The sequence below is a fragment of the Aptenodytes forsteri genome, unplaced genomic scaffold (assembly GCF_000699145.1).
Source record: "Aptenodytes forsteri isolate BGI_AS27 unplaced genomic scaffold, ASM69914v1 Scaffold72, whole genome shotgun sequence".
Classification (NCBI taxonomy): Eukaryota; Metazoa; Chordata; class Aves; order Sphenisciformes; family Spheniscidae; genus Aptenodytes; species Aptenodytes forsteri.
Window position 1 is genome coordinate 351,293 of NW_008796193.1, and position 12,926 is coordinate 364,218.

The 12,926-nt window shown below is 45.7% G+C and overlaps 1 protein-coding gene across 1 annotated transcript in view; it reads right to left on the reverse strand.

Annotated features, from left to right (window-relative positions):
* Nucleotides 1–4,921, reverse strand: part of LOC103906215 (V-set and immunoglobulin domain-containing protein 4-like) — a 7,018-nt gene extending 2,097 nt beyond the window's left edge. Inside the window, 5 exon segments of the mRNA XM_009288085.1 lie at nucleotides 350–396; nucleotides 489–584; nucleotides 913–1,194; nucleotides 1,864–2,220; nucleotides 4,867–4,921. Of these exon segments, the coding sequence (XP_009286360.1) occupies nucleotides 350–396; nucleotides 489–584; nucleotides 913–1,194; nucleotides 1,864–2,220; nucleotides 4,867–4,921 (837 nt within the window).
* Nucleotides 4,922–12,926: the final 8,005 nt, after the last annotated feature.

Sequence of the window (12,926 nt, forward strand, 5' to 3'; positions counted from 1 at the left end):
GCCGAGCCCCCGCGCCCGCCCGCCCGCCGTTAGCAGAGCCGCGGGGCTTGGGAGCGCCTCGAAACACGCTTTTAAAGTGGTTTAAAACCGAACGAAACCTGCAACTGCAGCCAAACCCCAGACAAACCGCGAAGGCTGGGGCTGAGGTCAGCGCTAGCGTTTTCAGCCCCTTTCAGGCAGAAACACAAAGCAAACTTCAGGCAATAAGTGCACTCCGGCAGGTCTGTGGATGGGCAGCCGGGAGGGCAGCTCCTGCCTAGAGAAAACCCGATGTTTGACAGGCCAGGGATTTGTTCCCTGCAGCAGCCAGGTTTGGTGTTTGGTCTACAGACAGCATTCGTCAACCTACCCTTGCCAGCGCAAATCTTGTGTTTTCTAGCATGGAACTCCACTCACCTACGGGAATGGGAGGCCCCTCTGAAATGGCATCCCTCCCGGAGACCAGCGTTGCTACGGGCAACCCTTCCCCTGCAGCCCAGGTTGCTTACCTGTGGGCACTCGCTGGGGTGCATCGCCTTGGGGGGTGAGTGGGGGTCTGCTGTGCCTGTCGGTCTCAGGGCTGGGCTGCTGTGTGACTGGGGACTCTGCGGGAGAGACTGGTCATCAGGCCATTTCCCTCATGCCCTGTCTGCAGTACAAGCCAGGTAAGAGCAAGACATGCCAAGGGCAGGAGCCAGGCTCCCATTGTGCACAGCCCTGGTCCCAGAGAGACACAGAGGATATTTTCCTGACCCCTGCCATGATCAGGCACACTGAAGCAGGGAGGATGTCAGTCCCTGTGGTTTCCTCTCTGGGTGGCAATCAAGACACAATTCATATTCAGCGTTACATGTCTGATCCTGCTATGAAAGAGGAAACTCCCTGCCTCAGTCTTGTGCAGCGGAGATGAGGAGCTCTAGGCTGGGGACTCACCTCTCACTGTCAGCTCAACGGTGTCGCTCTGCTGCACAGCCCCGGCCCTGACCCTGTTTTCTGCCTCACAGTAGTACTTCCCGGTGTCGGAGGGCCGCAGGCTGTCCCACGCCAGCTCGGCCTGGCTGCTCAGGAGCAGGGCTTTCCCTCCCGGGGCGCTCCTGAACCAGCGGTAGCTGATGGGGGGGGACCCGCTGGCCACACAGGTCAGGCTGGTCCTGGCTCCTGCCGGGACTGTCAGCCCCAGCTCGCCGGCCCTGATGACGGGCTTGGTCACTGCAACTGGAAGACAAAGCAGATGGGGCCCAGGTCATGCTGGCCCTGGCTGAAGTGGGGAAGGGTCCTCCCCCCCCTCCACAGTTCACGCTCTGGCTTTCAGTGCTTTCCCAGGAAGAAGAGGGCCACCACCACCACTCTCCCTCTCTTGCACAGGTTAAGTTCACCTGTGCCTAAAGCCAGGTTTACACCAGCTACGCCACCATTGCTACTGCCATATCACACAAGTCCTGCTCTGTTGAGTGGGTGCCCCCCGTGCAGAAAGACAGTTCTTTCTAGCACACACTGAGGATGCTTGGGAAGGGGAGAAAGCAGATTTGGCTAGTACAACACCCACTTGCTGTGCCACTTGCTACAAGAACCACAGAGATGCTGGCTACCTGCACAAAACCGAAACGAGATCTGGATGTTATCTCAAACACCATGGGTTCAAGTGGCCCATTGATAGATCCAGATTGGGGTGTATACTAACTGATCCCCCTTCCCCAGTCCATCCCTACACCTCCACGAGTGGAGAAGAAGGGCTAACATAGCAAGGGAAGAGGATGCCTCAACACCCAGCCTGGATGTGGGTAGACAGTATGGTGAAGACTATTCCCACCAGCTGCTGCTTCTCCTACATGCTCTGTGGATTAGACTGGCTACACAAGAGCAGGGCTTTATTGCTGGATTTACCTTTGACAACTTTAACCATAGTGGTCACCTCCTTTGTTATCAAGCTGTTATTTTTAGACCTCCAGATGACTTGACAGGTGTAGTGTCCGCTGTCAGGGATTTCAAGGTTCTCGATTAGGAGTGAGGCGTTCCCTGGGCTATGCTTTGGCACACTGACCCGCTCTCGGAACCGAGACAACAAGACATGGTCACCAGAATCATCCCTCCGAAAGATGGTAGAGGTGCTATAATCTCGCTCCATGCTCCAGATGAGCATTTGCTGTGTGAAACCTTCTGAGGGCATGTAGGTACACGGTAAAGTGGTGGATCCCATCCATGTGCCCTTTACCTGGTGAACACCAGACAGATCCAGGAGGGCTGCAGGGAACAACAGTTGAAGGGAAGAAATAAGAACGCAGCAGAAGAGGAGAACGTCCTTAGGATAGACGGGAATCACTAGGCGGTGGAAGTCAGCATGCGGCCACATCTTAGACGTGCTGTAGACCACAGCCAGCTAAACCAGGGCCTGTCCCCACCTCACTGAGCATAGGGAAGTGAACAGTTGCTCTGACCTCATGGCTATTTTTATTGTTTCTCCCTGGACACTTTCCAGTTCTCAATTCCTTCTCGGTACAGAGAGGCACAAATCCTGCTCCTAGTGGCAGCATCACAGCTACAGTCTTCACAAGACCTTAAGGAGCATCTCTTATTCCTGCTCCCTAGCGCCAGCCTTTACACCCTACTTCAGCTGCTTGGCTTTCTGCTTACACTTGCACATGATGAGTCAAACAGCAACGGCCTCCCCCACTGACACGGGATGCTCTGACACCACCACTTGCAGTGTTGACTTCTACCTTCTATATGGGAGGAAGGATAAACAAAGCAAGTTTACTGCTTCACTGCAATTAACAATGAGTGCAACATGTTTGCATTCATTAATGTCACTATTTTTTTATGCAACTTCCCTGGTACTCACAGGACCCAGCAGTATAGCTGTGTGGGGAGAAGCACTTCTCTGTGCAACAGCCTGTCCCAGAGCTAACAGGAGGTGCCAGTTGGGGGAAGGCAAACATCTGTGGATCTGTGTCCACGGGGACAGCTGAGGGGACTGCTGGGGCTGAGCATAGTGGAAGCTTGTTTCTGACATGCAGCTTTTGTTTTCCTTTACCAGATGACTTTGAGAGGGCAGGCACAGCTCCATTCTTCAAATCTCACATCCCAGTCAAACACAACTGCTTGATGTATCAGTTTTTAAAGGTTTTCCATTTATCTTCTTCCTCTTCTCACAGACTCCCACCAAGAAAAACTAAGAAGGGTGGAAGCTATTTGGAAAACTGCTCAGAAATACCCTCAAGGCATTTGGTACACTCAAATTCAAGTATGTTTTCTATCCAGTGTATTAATCTGGACACAATTTTATTTAAACATCTCTCCCATATTGTTTTGCATTGTTGTGTTCCGTGAAATAGCTGCCAGCATCCACTGATTCCCTGCAGAGCAGCTACACTCTGTATATGACCAATTTCAACATTAGCAGGGATGACTCCAAAGGAGAGCTGATTGGAAGGAATGGGAGAAACTCAGCAAAATAAAAATCCCTGAGACAGCATTTTCAAAAGAAGTATTTCCTCCCAGTGACAATTCTTAAACGGGGATGTGGTCTTCCAGACAAACAATGTGAATTCTCCCACCAGGGGGAAATAGAGCTGGACCAGGCGAAAACCTTAAGGGCTATGTTAGAGATTAGAAGACTGATCAGAGGGATTTGTATTATCTATAATGCACGATAATGGAAAAAAAATTAAACTTTTACATTTCTGGCCCATTTTCTAAAATGGTTGAGCATCTTCCTTCCTAGCCTGCCAGCACCAGCTGTCCTGGTGGCATGGAAGCGCCATGCAGGTAGGAGCCTTTAGGGATCTGTTTTGAAGTATTGGACCTGGAAGAGGAGCAGTGGACCAAACCCAATCTTTTTGCTTTAGCCTTAGAGAACTTCAGATCTGACCTAGATTGCTTGGATCATACCTGCTTTAACCAGATAAGCACCCTGCTGAGCACTCAAGTGGACACAGAAGAGGGGGCGGATTTTGTGGTACCCGGCTCATTCTCCCAATCTCTCCAGCTGTCTGCCCACTGAGACCACAGCTCCTCTGGGAAGTGCCTCTTGTAAGTAGCAAATTACCTGAATTTAGCTGTACTTGGCTCACCTCTACCCATACCCCCTTATCCCGCTTCCCCTTTCCCCTCCTCCCCAGAAAGGCACTGGTTATGTTCAGCTGCATTAACTCACAATAAGTTGCTTGAGAGGCAGACCCCAGAAATCTCCAAAGCTGTTTTTTTATGATGAAATGGGGAACATACTTCAACCCATTTTTCTAAATGTCAGGAGCAATTCTGTGCTTCTGTATACAACTTGTTAAAGCACCTTTCTCCTGTTTCCCAAAACCTTCCTCTGCTGGTGTCAGTGTCATAATGTGCCCTGGGAGTGGCACATATGCCTCATGGGCACATGAATCGAAGCAAAGATTCCAGTATTACCTCTCCTAATGCACGTAGAGAGTCAACAGATCAGGAGAGACCAAGGGGAATCATGTGTGTGCCCACACCTAGTCTCAAAATTACAGCTCTTCTTCTTCCCAGGATCATGCTAGCAGAACAATAGTGATACATTATTAAATTCTAGAATAATACATATTCCAGCCTCACAAAGACTGTTTTGGAAGCTAACACACCAGAGCAGGTCCTCTCCAAGGGTCCTGAACAATCCTGTTTTGTTCTTGCTTTGGGGATGGGAGCTGACCTTTTGCCCGATACTGCCCTGTTTGCTCCACTCTTAAAAGCACCTTGTTGTATCTGATACCAAAGGAGACTCTTGTGAATTCTCAGGCTCTATTTTTCATACAACAAACTAAAGACTTTCCACATTTGACAATTTTTAAAAATTAAGACACTGTAATTCAAAAGATTTTCCCTACCCTCTTTGTACTCTGATTTTTGTTCTTACACGTTGAAGCATTTACTCACCGTTGCAGCTGATGAAAGCCATCACAAACACCACTATCTGCACAACTTCTCCCATTCTCCCAGAACTGCAGGTCCGTCCTCCTTTCCCTGCACTTTGTGAGAGACCCCCACACTCCTGGGACCAGAATGCAAATGAAGAACACTTCCCTTTCTTCTGTCCTTTGTCATCTAGGATCCTCTTTCTGAAATATCACGAGTCCATTTCACTGCTGACTTAGGTGAAGGGTAAAGGATGGACAAAGACTGTAAGGATCTTTCCAGTTCCATTTCATGTTCCCCTGTCCCCACCCACTTCTTTTACCATTCTCTTGACTTTTCTGACTAGTGCTCTTTTTTATTATTCTTCATAATTGTGTCTGTCCTTTCTTTCTTTCGTTCTTTCTTTCTTTCTTTCTTTCTTTCTTTCTTTCTTTCTTTCTTTCTTTCTTTCTTTCTTTCTTTCTTTCTTTCTTTCAAGAGCTTTATGATGACTATACAGTCAAGCACTCAGTAGCAAGGGAAAGCAAAATTGAGGATGCTTGTGAAGCGTGAATTCAGTTCCCTCTGACTTGTGTGTGATGCTATTGCTCAGCAGAGTGCTCAGCATCTCTCTCCATCGTACCATGAGGGCTCAAAACTGGGCATCCAGAAATGGAAAAGATTTGCATTCACTTCACAGTGAAAGAGCTTTATGATGACTATACAGTCAAGCACTCAGTAGCAAGGGAAAGCAAAATTGAGGATGCTTGTGAAGCGTGAATTCAGTTCCCTCTGACTTGTGTGTGATGCTATTGCTCAGCAGAGTGCTCAGCATCTCTCTCCATCGTACCATGAGGGCTCAAAACTGGGCATCCAGAAATGGAAAAGCACAGTGAATGCACTGACTCACCTAACACCGTGCAGGAGCATGAGGCAGAGACCAACTTGTTGGTGCTCAATTCCATTTCCTTAGTGTCTTCTCCTGCTGATGGTACTCAGCTCTTCCACCACACGCATGTACCAACTTCTGCAGCAACAGACTTTCTGAGGGCAACCCCATTCACCTTCTGAGTAGGTCAGTCTGTGACCTGAGTGACGAAGACAACCAGCCCTAGTTTCTTTGCCAAACAGTCTGAGCCTTTTAGACCAGAAAACTTAGGATGCCACTTTTACTGCTTTTTTTCTGTTTTAACAGAAAACGTGCAAAGAGATGTTAAAAAAACAACATCCTGCTCTTCACTATGATAGGAATTTCCCTGCAAAAGCTCCATTTTCTACCACCTGCCCAGAAACTGCGATGGAGTTTGGGGCCATGGAGAAGGTGCATGGGGAAACGAAAGGTTAACAAGCTAGAGTCATCCGCAAGCTTTTACCATCTACTGGTGATCAGATGGTCACTGCCTGGTGCTCTAATTTTCACAGCATCACAGACTACCTTGGTACACATTTCTGCTGCGATAGTCCAGTTCATGGGCAAAAGTCATCATGTTTCATGCTCTGCAAGCACACGCAGTGTTTTCTAAGGAGGTGACTTACGACTGGTGGCAGAGGGACTTTAATCCAGGAGACATTCTGGGTGTGCTCTGTAGGGGTACCTTTAAAAGTACGTCCAAAAGTTATCAATAGGTGTTATGCACAGGATTAATATGTGCCCGCTAATTATTACCAAAAGGAGAAGGAATTACAGAAGATAAGAAACATGTATAAAAGCAAAGCTACTGACCTAGTGAATTCTGTTATAGGCTTTTAATCATTCACTAAAGCAACTTTTTGGCATTTATTCAATAGACATGGCTTAGCATATAGTTTTAACAACTGCACCAGGAGAATAGTACCTCTGAGCAGGAGGCAGACGTGTCTGAAATACAGGGAGCCATTTTCTGTTGGAACTGGGAGGGAAAGGTAATTGGTGTAGTTTTGCCACAGCTATGTCCCATCATGACAGGTACCTGTTTGCTTTAGCTGAAGTGTTTACATTGCAGCTGAGCTCAGACAGTTCTCTGGAATTGCTGCCATTTGTCAATGATGGCTTGTTCCCTCTCTGCAGAGGGCAATGAAAACTGGAGACTATCTTCATTTTACCAAAGTCAGTAAACTGATGAGAACTGTGCAGGTCTCATTTCAGTCTTCGGGTGGAGGCATGTCCACAATTGGATGGCTTGCTGAATGTGATTTCAGCTGTGCTTTGCTTATTGCTGCAGTAAAACTTGCCAGTGGCAAGCATGGGCAGCCTGGAGCAAAAAGCTGAATGTGGTGTGGCAAGACCTGGTGCAACAAATTCATACGAGGTTCCAGGCTAAAAGCTACCACCAGCTGTCATCCTGCTGAGGAAGACAATGGAGGCAGCAGCACCACCCGTTCTTGCAGAGCATATCCTTGCTGGTGCCATGGAAACTTGATTTTTGCTGCCTTTTCTTCTTGACTTCTTTGCTGAAGCTACCAGTGTGGTACCAGTTCATACTGCCTGTACCCCATCTGCCCACTCTGCCACCAAGGAGCCATTAGCTATGTTTTGAGTCCTGCCTAAAAGCAAACAAGCAAACAAACAAACAAAAAAGCACTTGTTAAAATTCAAGCGATGTCACTGAAAGAGTGAATATGAGTCCATTCTCAGAGAGATAATTTAAAACCCAACCTTTTGCACACCCTGGCCCATGACTGGCGATAGAAGCTTGTCCCAACAAACTCTCTCCTATGCGAAAGACTTTAAAAGAAGCTGGATTTTGGGGAACATGCCCTGGAACAAGCTGAAAACCCGAGCTAAAACTGCTGATATGACTACTTTCTGAACCGGACATGCAAAACTTCCTGAAGCTGTAATTATACAGGATAAAAAAAGACTATTTAGCTAAAACAAACACGAAGAACTGTAGTTCCTCAAATGTGATGTACATGACATCTTTCTCTCCCTGGGACAGGGATGTAGCTACTAGTTTTCTCCTTGCTGAGTCACACAGTCAGCCCATTTCTTTCTTAAGAGAGGGACTCCTCATACTTTTGCATCTGAACATATGAAGAAAAAGCCTTTAATGTCTCAGACATTATGGCTAGTTACCTGGTTTACCATAATGAAGTATATTTATTTCAGTGTCTCTGCTTTGGATTGAATCCATTGCTTTCTCCCTTGCAGTGCCAGGCAGCCTTTCCCGCCGCAGGCACCCACCTTCCTTCCACATACTGGACATGACACACTTTCAAGCATCATTTCTTCAAGTATCACAGCTCAGCCAAAGTGACCAGTATGACTCTTTGTTCCGCAATTTCTGCTACTACATCTCAGGCTGATTAGAGGTGGCACAGTAAAGTCCCCATTTCCCCAAAAAGGAGTGCAGATGGGACCTCAGACCCTACTCATACAGACCAGCTCTGCAGAGCCTGCATCTTACACTCATGTTTTGACATAGTCTGCCAGAGGCTAGAGAAGTTTGCTACATTTTTCCTGTTGATGAAATAAGATTTTTAGCCTGCAAGGGGGTGAAATTCAGTACCAAGCTTTGAGCAAACGACCAAAAAGTAGGTAACTGAAGAAGAAAGGTCTCAAAGTGCTCTTTTTGAATCATCCGTACTCAGAAAAAAAGGCAATTTTTACTGCAAGACTTGAGACATTCTTATTTGGTCCAGCCATAGCCAACTCACGGATCTAACTAAACAGACTGTGGTTTACTAAGTACTTTTTGGATGTCCCACAGAAGCTAATTGTATGAGCTTCTACAGTCATGTACACCACAATTCTCTCACATATACCAGACAATCATAGTACAGACAGTCATGAAAACATGACCTTTGTTCCACCTAAAGAAACAGAAATGTAGTGTAAATGAGCATCTCCTTCAAGGTCTGTGTGACAGAAACGTGATATACAAGTGCTTTTTCTGAAAATTAACTTCCCTTCCCAGGAATTCCCAGGTCAATGACATCAGTTCTGGGTTACTCATTATCTCGGCCAAATCCTTGTAAATACTTTCTAGCACTAAGAAAGGGACCCATATATATGATGTCATCTGAGTTTTCATTTCCTACTTGGTGCCACAGATGGGCTTCACAAATTCAGCTATTAGAGCAGTAGAGGTTTTACCTTTACCTGCAGTTATCACATGCACTAGCTACTGATGCTTTTGGTAGCCTCACTGCTATCACAATTCTTGCTCTTTGCAAGCTTCCCGGTTCCTCCTTTAGTGGCTCCACGAAGGCTGGCTGATCTCTAGTTTTGGTAAACACAAGTGCTGGTCTAGGAAGATCTGCCTTAACCTCAGCTTGTCTTCCTGCCATGCTGCTGTATGCCATTGATGTGGTGCACAAGATGCACAGCAACTGCCCTTTTTCCCGGAGATATCCCACACTGAATTAGGATCCAATCCCTGTCTTGCATTGTCCAGCTGTGCAACAGCACGTGCAGACACAAAACACACAGAGAACCTAGTTCATGGATTTCTTTTCAGTTTCATGAGCTTGCCTTTTACTGCTTGCCTTAAAATGGTTTTATTTATCATCACCAGCTCCTGGTCATGGTTGTCCAGCCAGTATAAAACTGCTATTTATCCATGTTTGTACGGCTACATTGCCTGAAGCTTTGCAATGCAACCAGAATTGGATTGGTTTTTGATTTTGTGGCACAGCTGTGGGATACCTGACAGCTGTCATCGATTGAGCGTCAACAGTGAGAGCGCCTGATATGCTCAGACTGCATTGTGACCAGCCTGCCCTTCTTTGGAAAGCTCTTTGCCTCCATATCTCTATCTTGCCTTAGTGCTTTCTTCTTCTCTGGAGCTCTGGCCACATCACACCACCTCAAATGAACAGCACTGCAAGTCATCTCAGGCAGCCAGAGCCAAGTCCCCGTTTGGGTAGCCGTGGCAGTCATGTTGAGGTACTCTGAGCGTATCGAGCATTACCACGCTCCCACCTGAGAAAACACGTCTTGCAAACCCAGTGCACTTACTGACACACTGGGTGTCTCTGTCTGACTGATGACACTTCAACTTCCCCAGAACCTTTAGTGGCATTTCATCATCTAGTGTGAAATCCACAATTTCTCTCTGAAACCAAGGATGAAAGGAGAAAGGAAAGCAAGCTAACTCCCAAGAGAGCTGATAGCAGGGGTGACATTGCTTAAAATAGCTGCCTCAGCCTAGCACAGCACAGAGGGTCTTCCCCAGCTAGGTCAAGACCAGCAGTGATGGAAATACAGGCAGGGAGGGAAGAGCTCACGGTGCTGGCTGCATTGCCGTTCTTCTGTTCATACAGAGCTCAGGTCTCTCCCAAAGAGCCAAGTCTACTGGTCTGGATGGCTGTACCCAACAGACCACTTACAGAAAGGGCAAGCTCTTTCCTCCTCATTCTCCAAGCAGCACGTGTCATGTCCACCTCTTTGCTCAGGTGTTCACCCTGTCGCTTGACTTTGGAGTACCTCTGCTTTCCGGTTGCTCCATATAGCACTGAAGCCCCGTATTGCCATTGCAATAAGTTTGTTTCTGGGATGGAGCTCAGATGGGTGGGCTGCTTTCCAGTAACAGTAACAGTCCCTTCACACCCCCTCCCTACCAAACGCATGCATGCACACACACACGCACTTTTTTTAAAAAACTCTTTTTAAAGAATAAGAACATTACTGCAGGGCTCCAAAAACTGCAACCTCATCTAGAATTGAAAGATTAAGAAAACATGACAGTTTCCCAGAAAATTTCAACACCGTTGATTTGTCATCACATTAACACACCATCCAGTCATGATTTTTCTGTTGTTCTCCGGAAAACCCTTTTAGTGACAATTGTGTGCCTTGCAATACTATTGCAGCAGCTTTCCTCCCTTACTAACCTTCCTGCTTAGGAAGAAAGACTGTCAGACTTCATTGACTTTTTACACTCTTCATAATAAAACTCATTTTCTTTCACATCCTAAACGTCTCATTTCATTAGCTCTGAACCTCAAACTGGACTAGCAGCAACTTTTGCATCTTCTGTTCCCTGAACTGTGACTGACTACAGCCTACAACACCTGACACAACATCCAAAACATATCCAGCAGATTCACAATAATGCCTCTGCTTTCAAGCAGAGGGACCTAATACGCTCCTAGGAGTGTAATTCCTGGGCACACACAGACATTCATGCACACCCACTTTTATAGTCAAAATAAAGAGAAGTACAACAAAATCTACTAACTTTGCAGTCCTGAAGTTTAATGATTTTCATTTGCTTCTCCACATTTGCAATAAGCTGCATGTACATGTTGACACTTTTTTCCAAGACATCATCACCAACAAAAGCTGCTGTTTGTTCCCTTTCCATTTTGAAATCAAAATTCCCCAGCCCTTGATTTTTAAGTACATTCTTAACAAAGAGAAATAAAACTGGTGGTACAGGAAATTCAGGGAGAAAGCATAAGGTCACTGATAAGTACCTGTAAAGTGTGCCTGGTAGTCTATGAATTTTGATGAACTTCTATGTCATTCATTCCTCTAATTTCTCATTGGGCCTCTGTGTACTTTGGGTTTTCATAGCACTGAATGAGTAGCATTGCGTTTCACACTTATTTCTGTATTGCATAAAAGAAGTACTTTTCCTCTCCCTTTAAAAGGACTACCAGATAATTTTAGCTAACGTCTGCTTCCTTTTCTCTTCGGAGAAATTGTAAACAAATAGTCCCTATTCATCTTCTCCACTTTTGCCTCATTCTTCTCTTTTTTCAAAGATGAGAAAGTGTAATGCATTTGCACAAAAGTGGTTTCATGCCACTAATCATCCTTTATTATCATTCTCAGTAACTTTTCTAGCTTTGTTAAACCCTTTCAAGATGAGACCTACATGCATACATAAGGTGGAAGCATTCCATGGGTTTTTACAGTATCACAATCCTGTTTTCTATTGCATTGTAATGCCTTTCCTAATAGCACCTAATACTCTCTTTGAATGTTGGTGAATTTTGAGCTGATGCTTGCAGAGAACTGCAGATGCAGATATTTCCTGAGTGTGAACAGCAAATCTGGGGGCCCACTAATGCTGTATTTGTGTCACTGGTATCCCCCTCACCCCTCAGATTGCTCATTTTGTTTTACATCTGTCCACATGACTTTTAATTGGACATGGTATTGCCCTATCATTCATTATAAAAAGGTTCCTCCATAACTCTGCAGTATCCGTGTTACAGATTTACTCAGAGTAGTAGAAATTGTGAATAACAAAGCTTTTCAGCTCCCTACGTACCTTTCAGGCCTTCTAAGCCAGGAAGAAAGTACTTCATGAGTATCTACTAGGGAGCTGTAATTGTGAGTGCTTGCTGGCATTTTAAAGTTGAGCCGGTCATGCAAAAATATTCATATCAAAATAACTTAGGCATGTGTAAACAATCCTATCCACAAACTTATGGAAAAGTATCTAATTTCTTTCAAATATTAAACATGCATTAAAAGAAAGAATAGAGAAGGTGAACTCAGAAAGAATGTGCCTTGTTGCAGTATCAGAATCGCCCAAGCTGTCCAGCACCAAAACTATAGAAAGTGTGTCTGCATCTTATTGTGAGTGCTGCAGAAAGGCGTATTGAGTACAGCACGATGGGTGCACAGGACATTTCTTCTTTTCGTACTGCTGCTCCTAGTATGGTAAGGTTCTTGGTTTTATCCTGGCTTTAATCTGTCTTTCAGTGTTTCTTTAAGGGCTATCTCGCATTTAAAAGGACATTCCTACCACCAAGCAGCACTTCAGGTGGATGGGAGGAGAAACGCCGGTTCCCAGGCCGGCCTCATTCTGCACTTCTTACCCAAAGATGATGGGCATGTCGAGCAGCCCTTGGTGCTGGTTCTGCTCCCATCACACGAAGGCTGTGAACGCAAATCCTTCTGGTCATATAAAGCAGTAAATTTAGTACAGTGCTCTTGGCCTGGGATCTGCATACCCTAGCTTTCGAAGGGCTTTCCTCTACAGAGATGGTGAAAGGGAACCAAGAAAAGCAAAATCAGATGATCTATACAGCAGTCTGTAACTGAAGTTCCTATATAGGTTTGCATTTTCAGTGCAGAGATTGTTAAGGCTCCACAAATCGTGGAAGAGCAAAAACTGCTTGTCCAACCTATTTTTCAGAGGCAAAGGTGAATAGGAAGATAAATT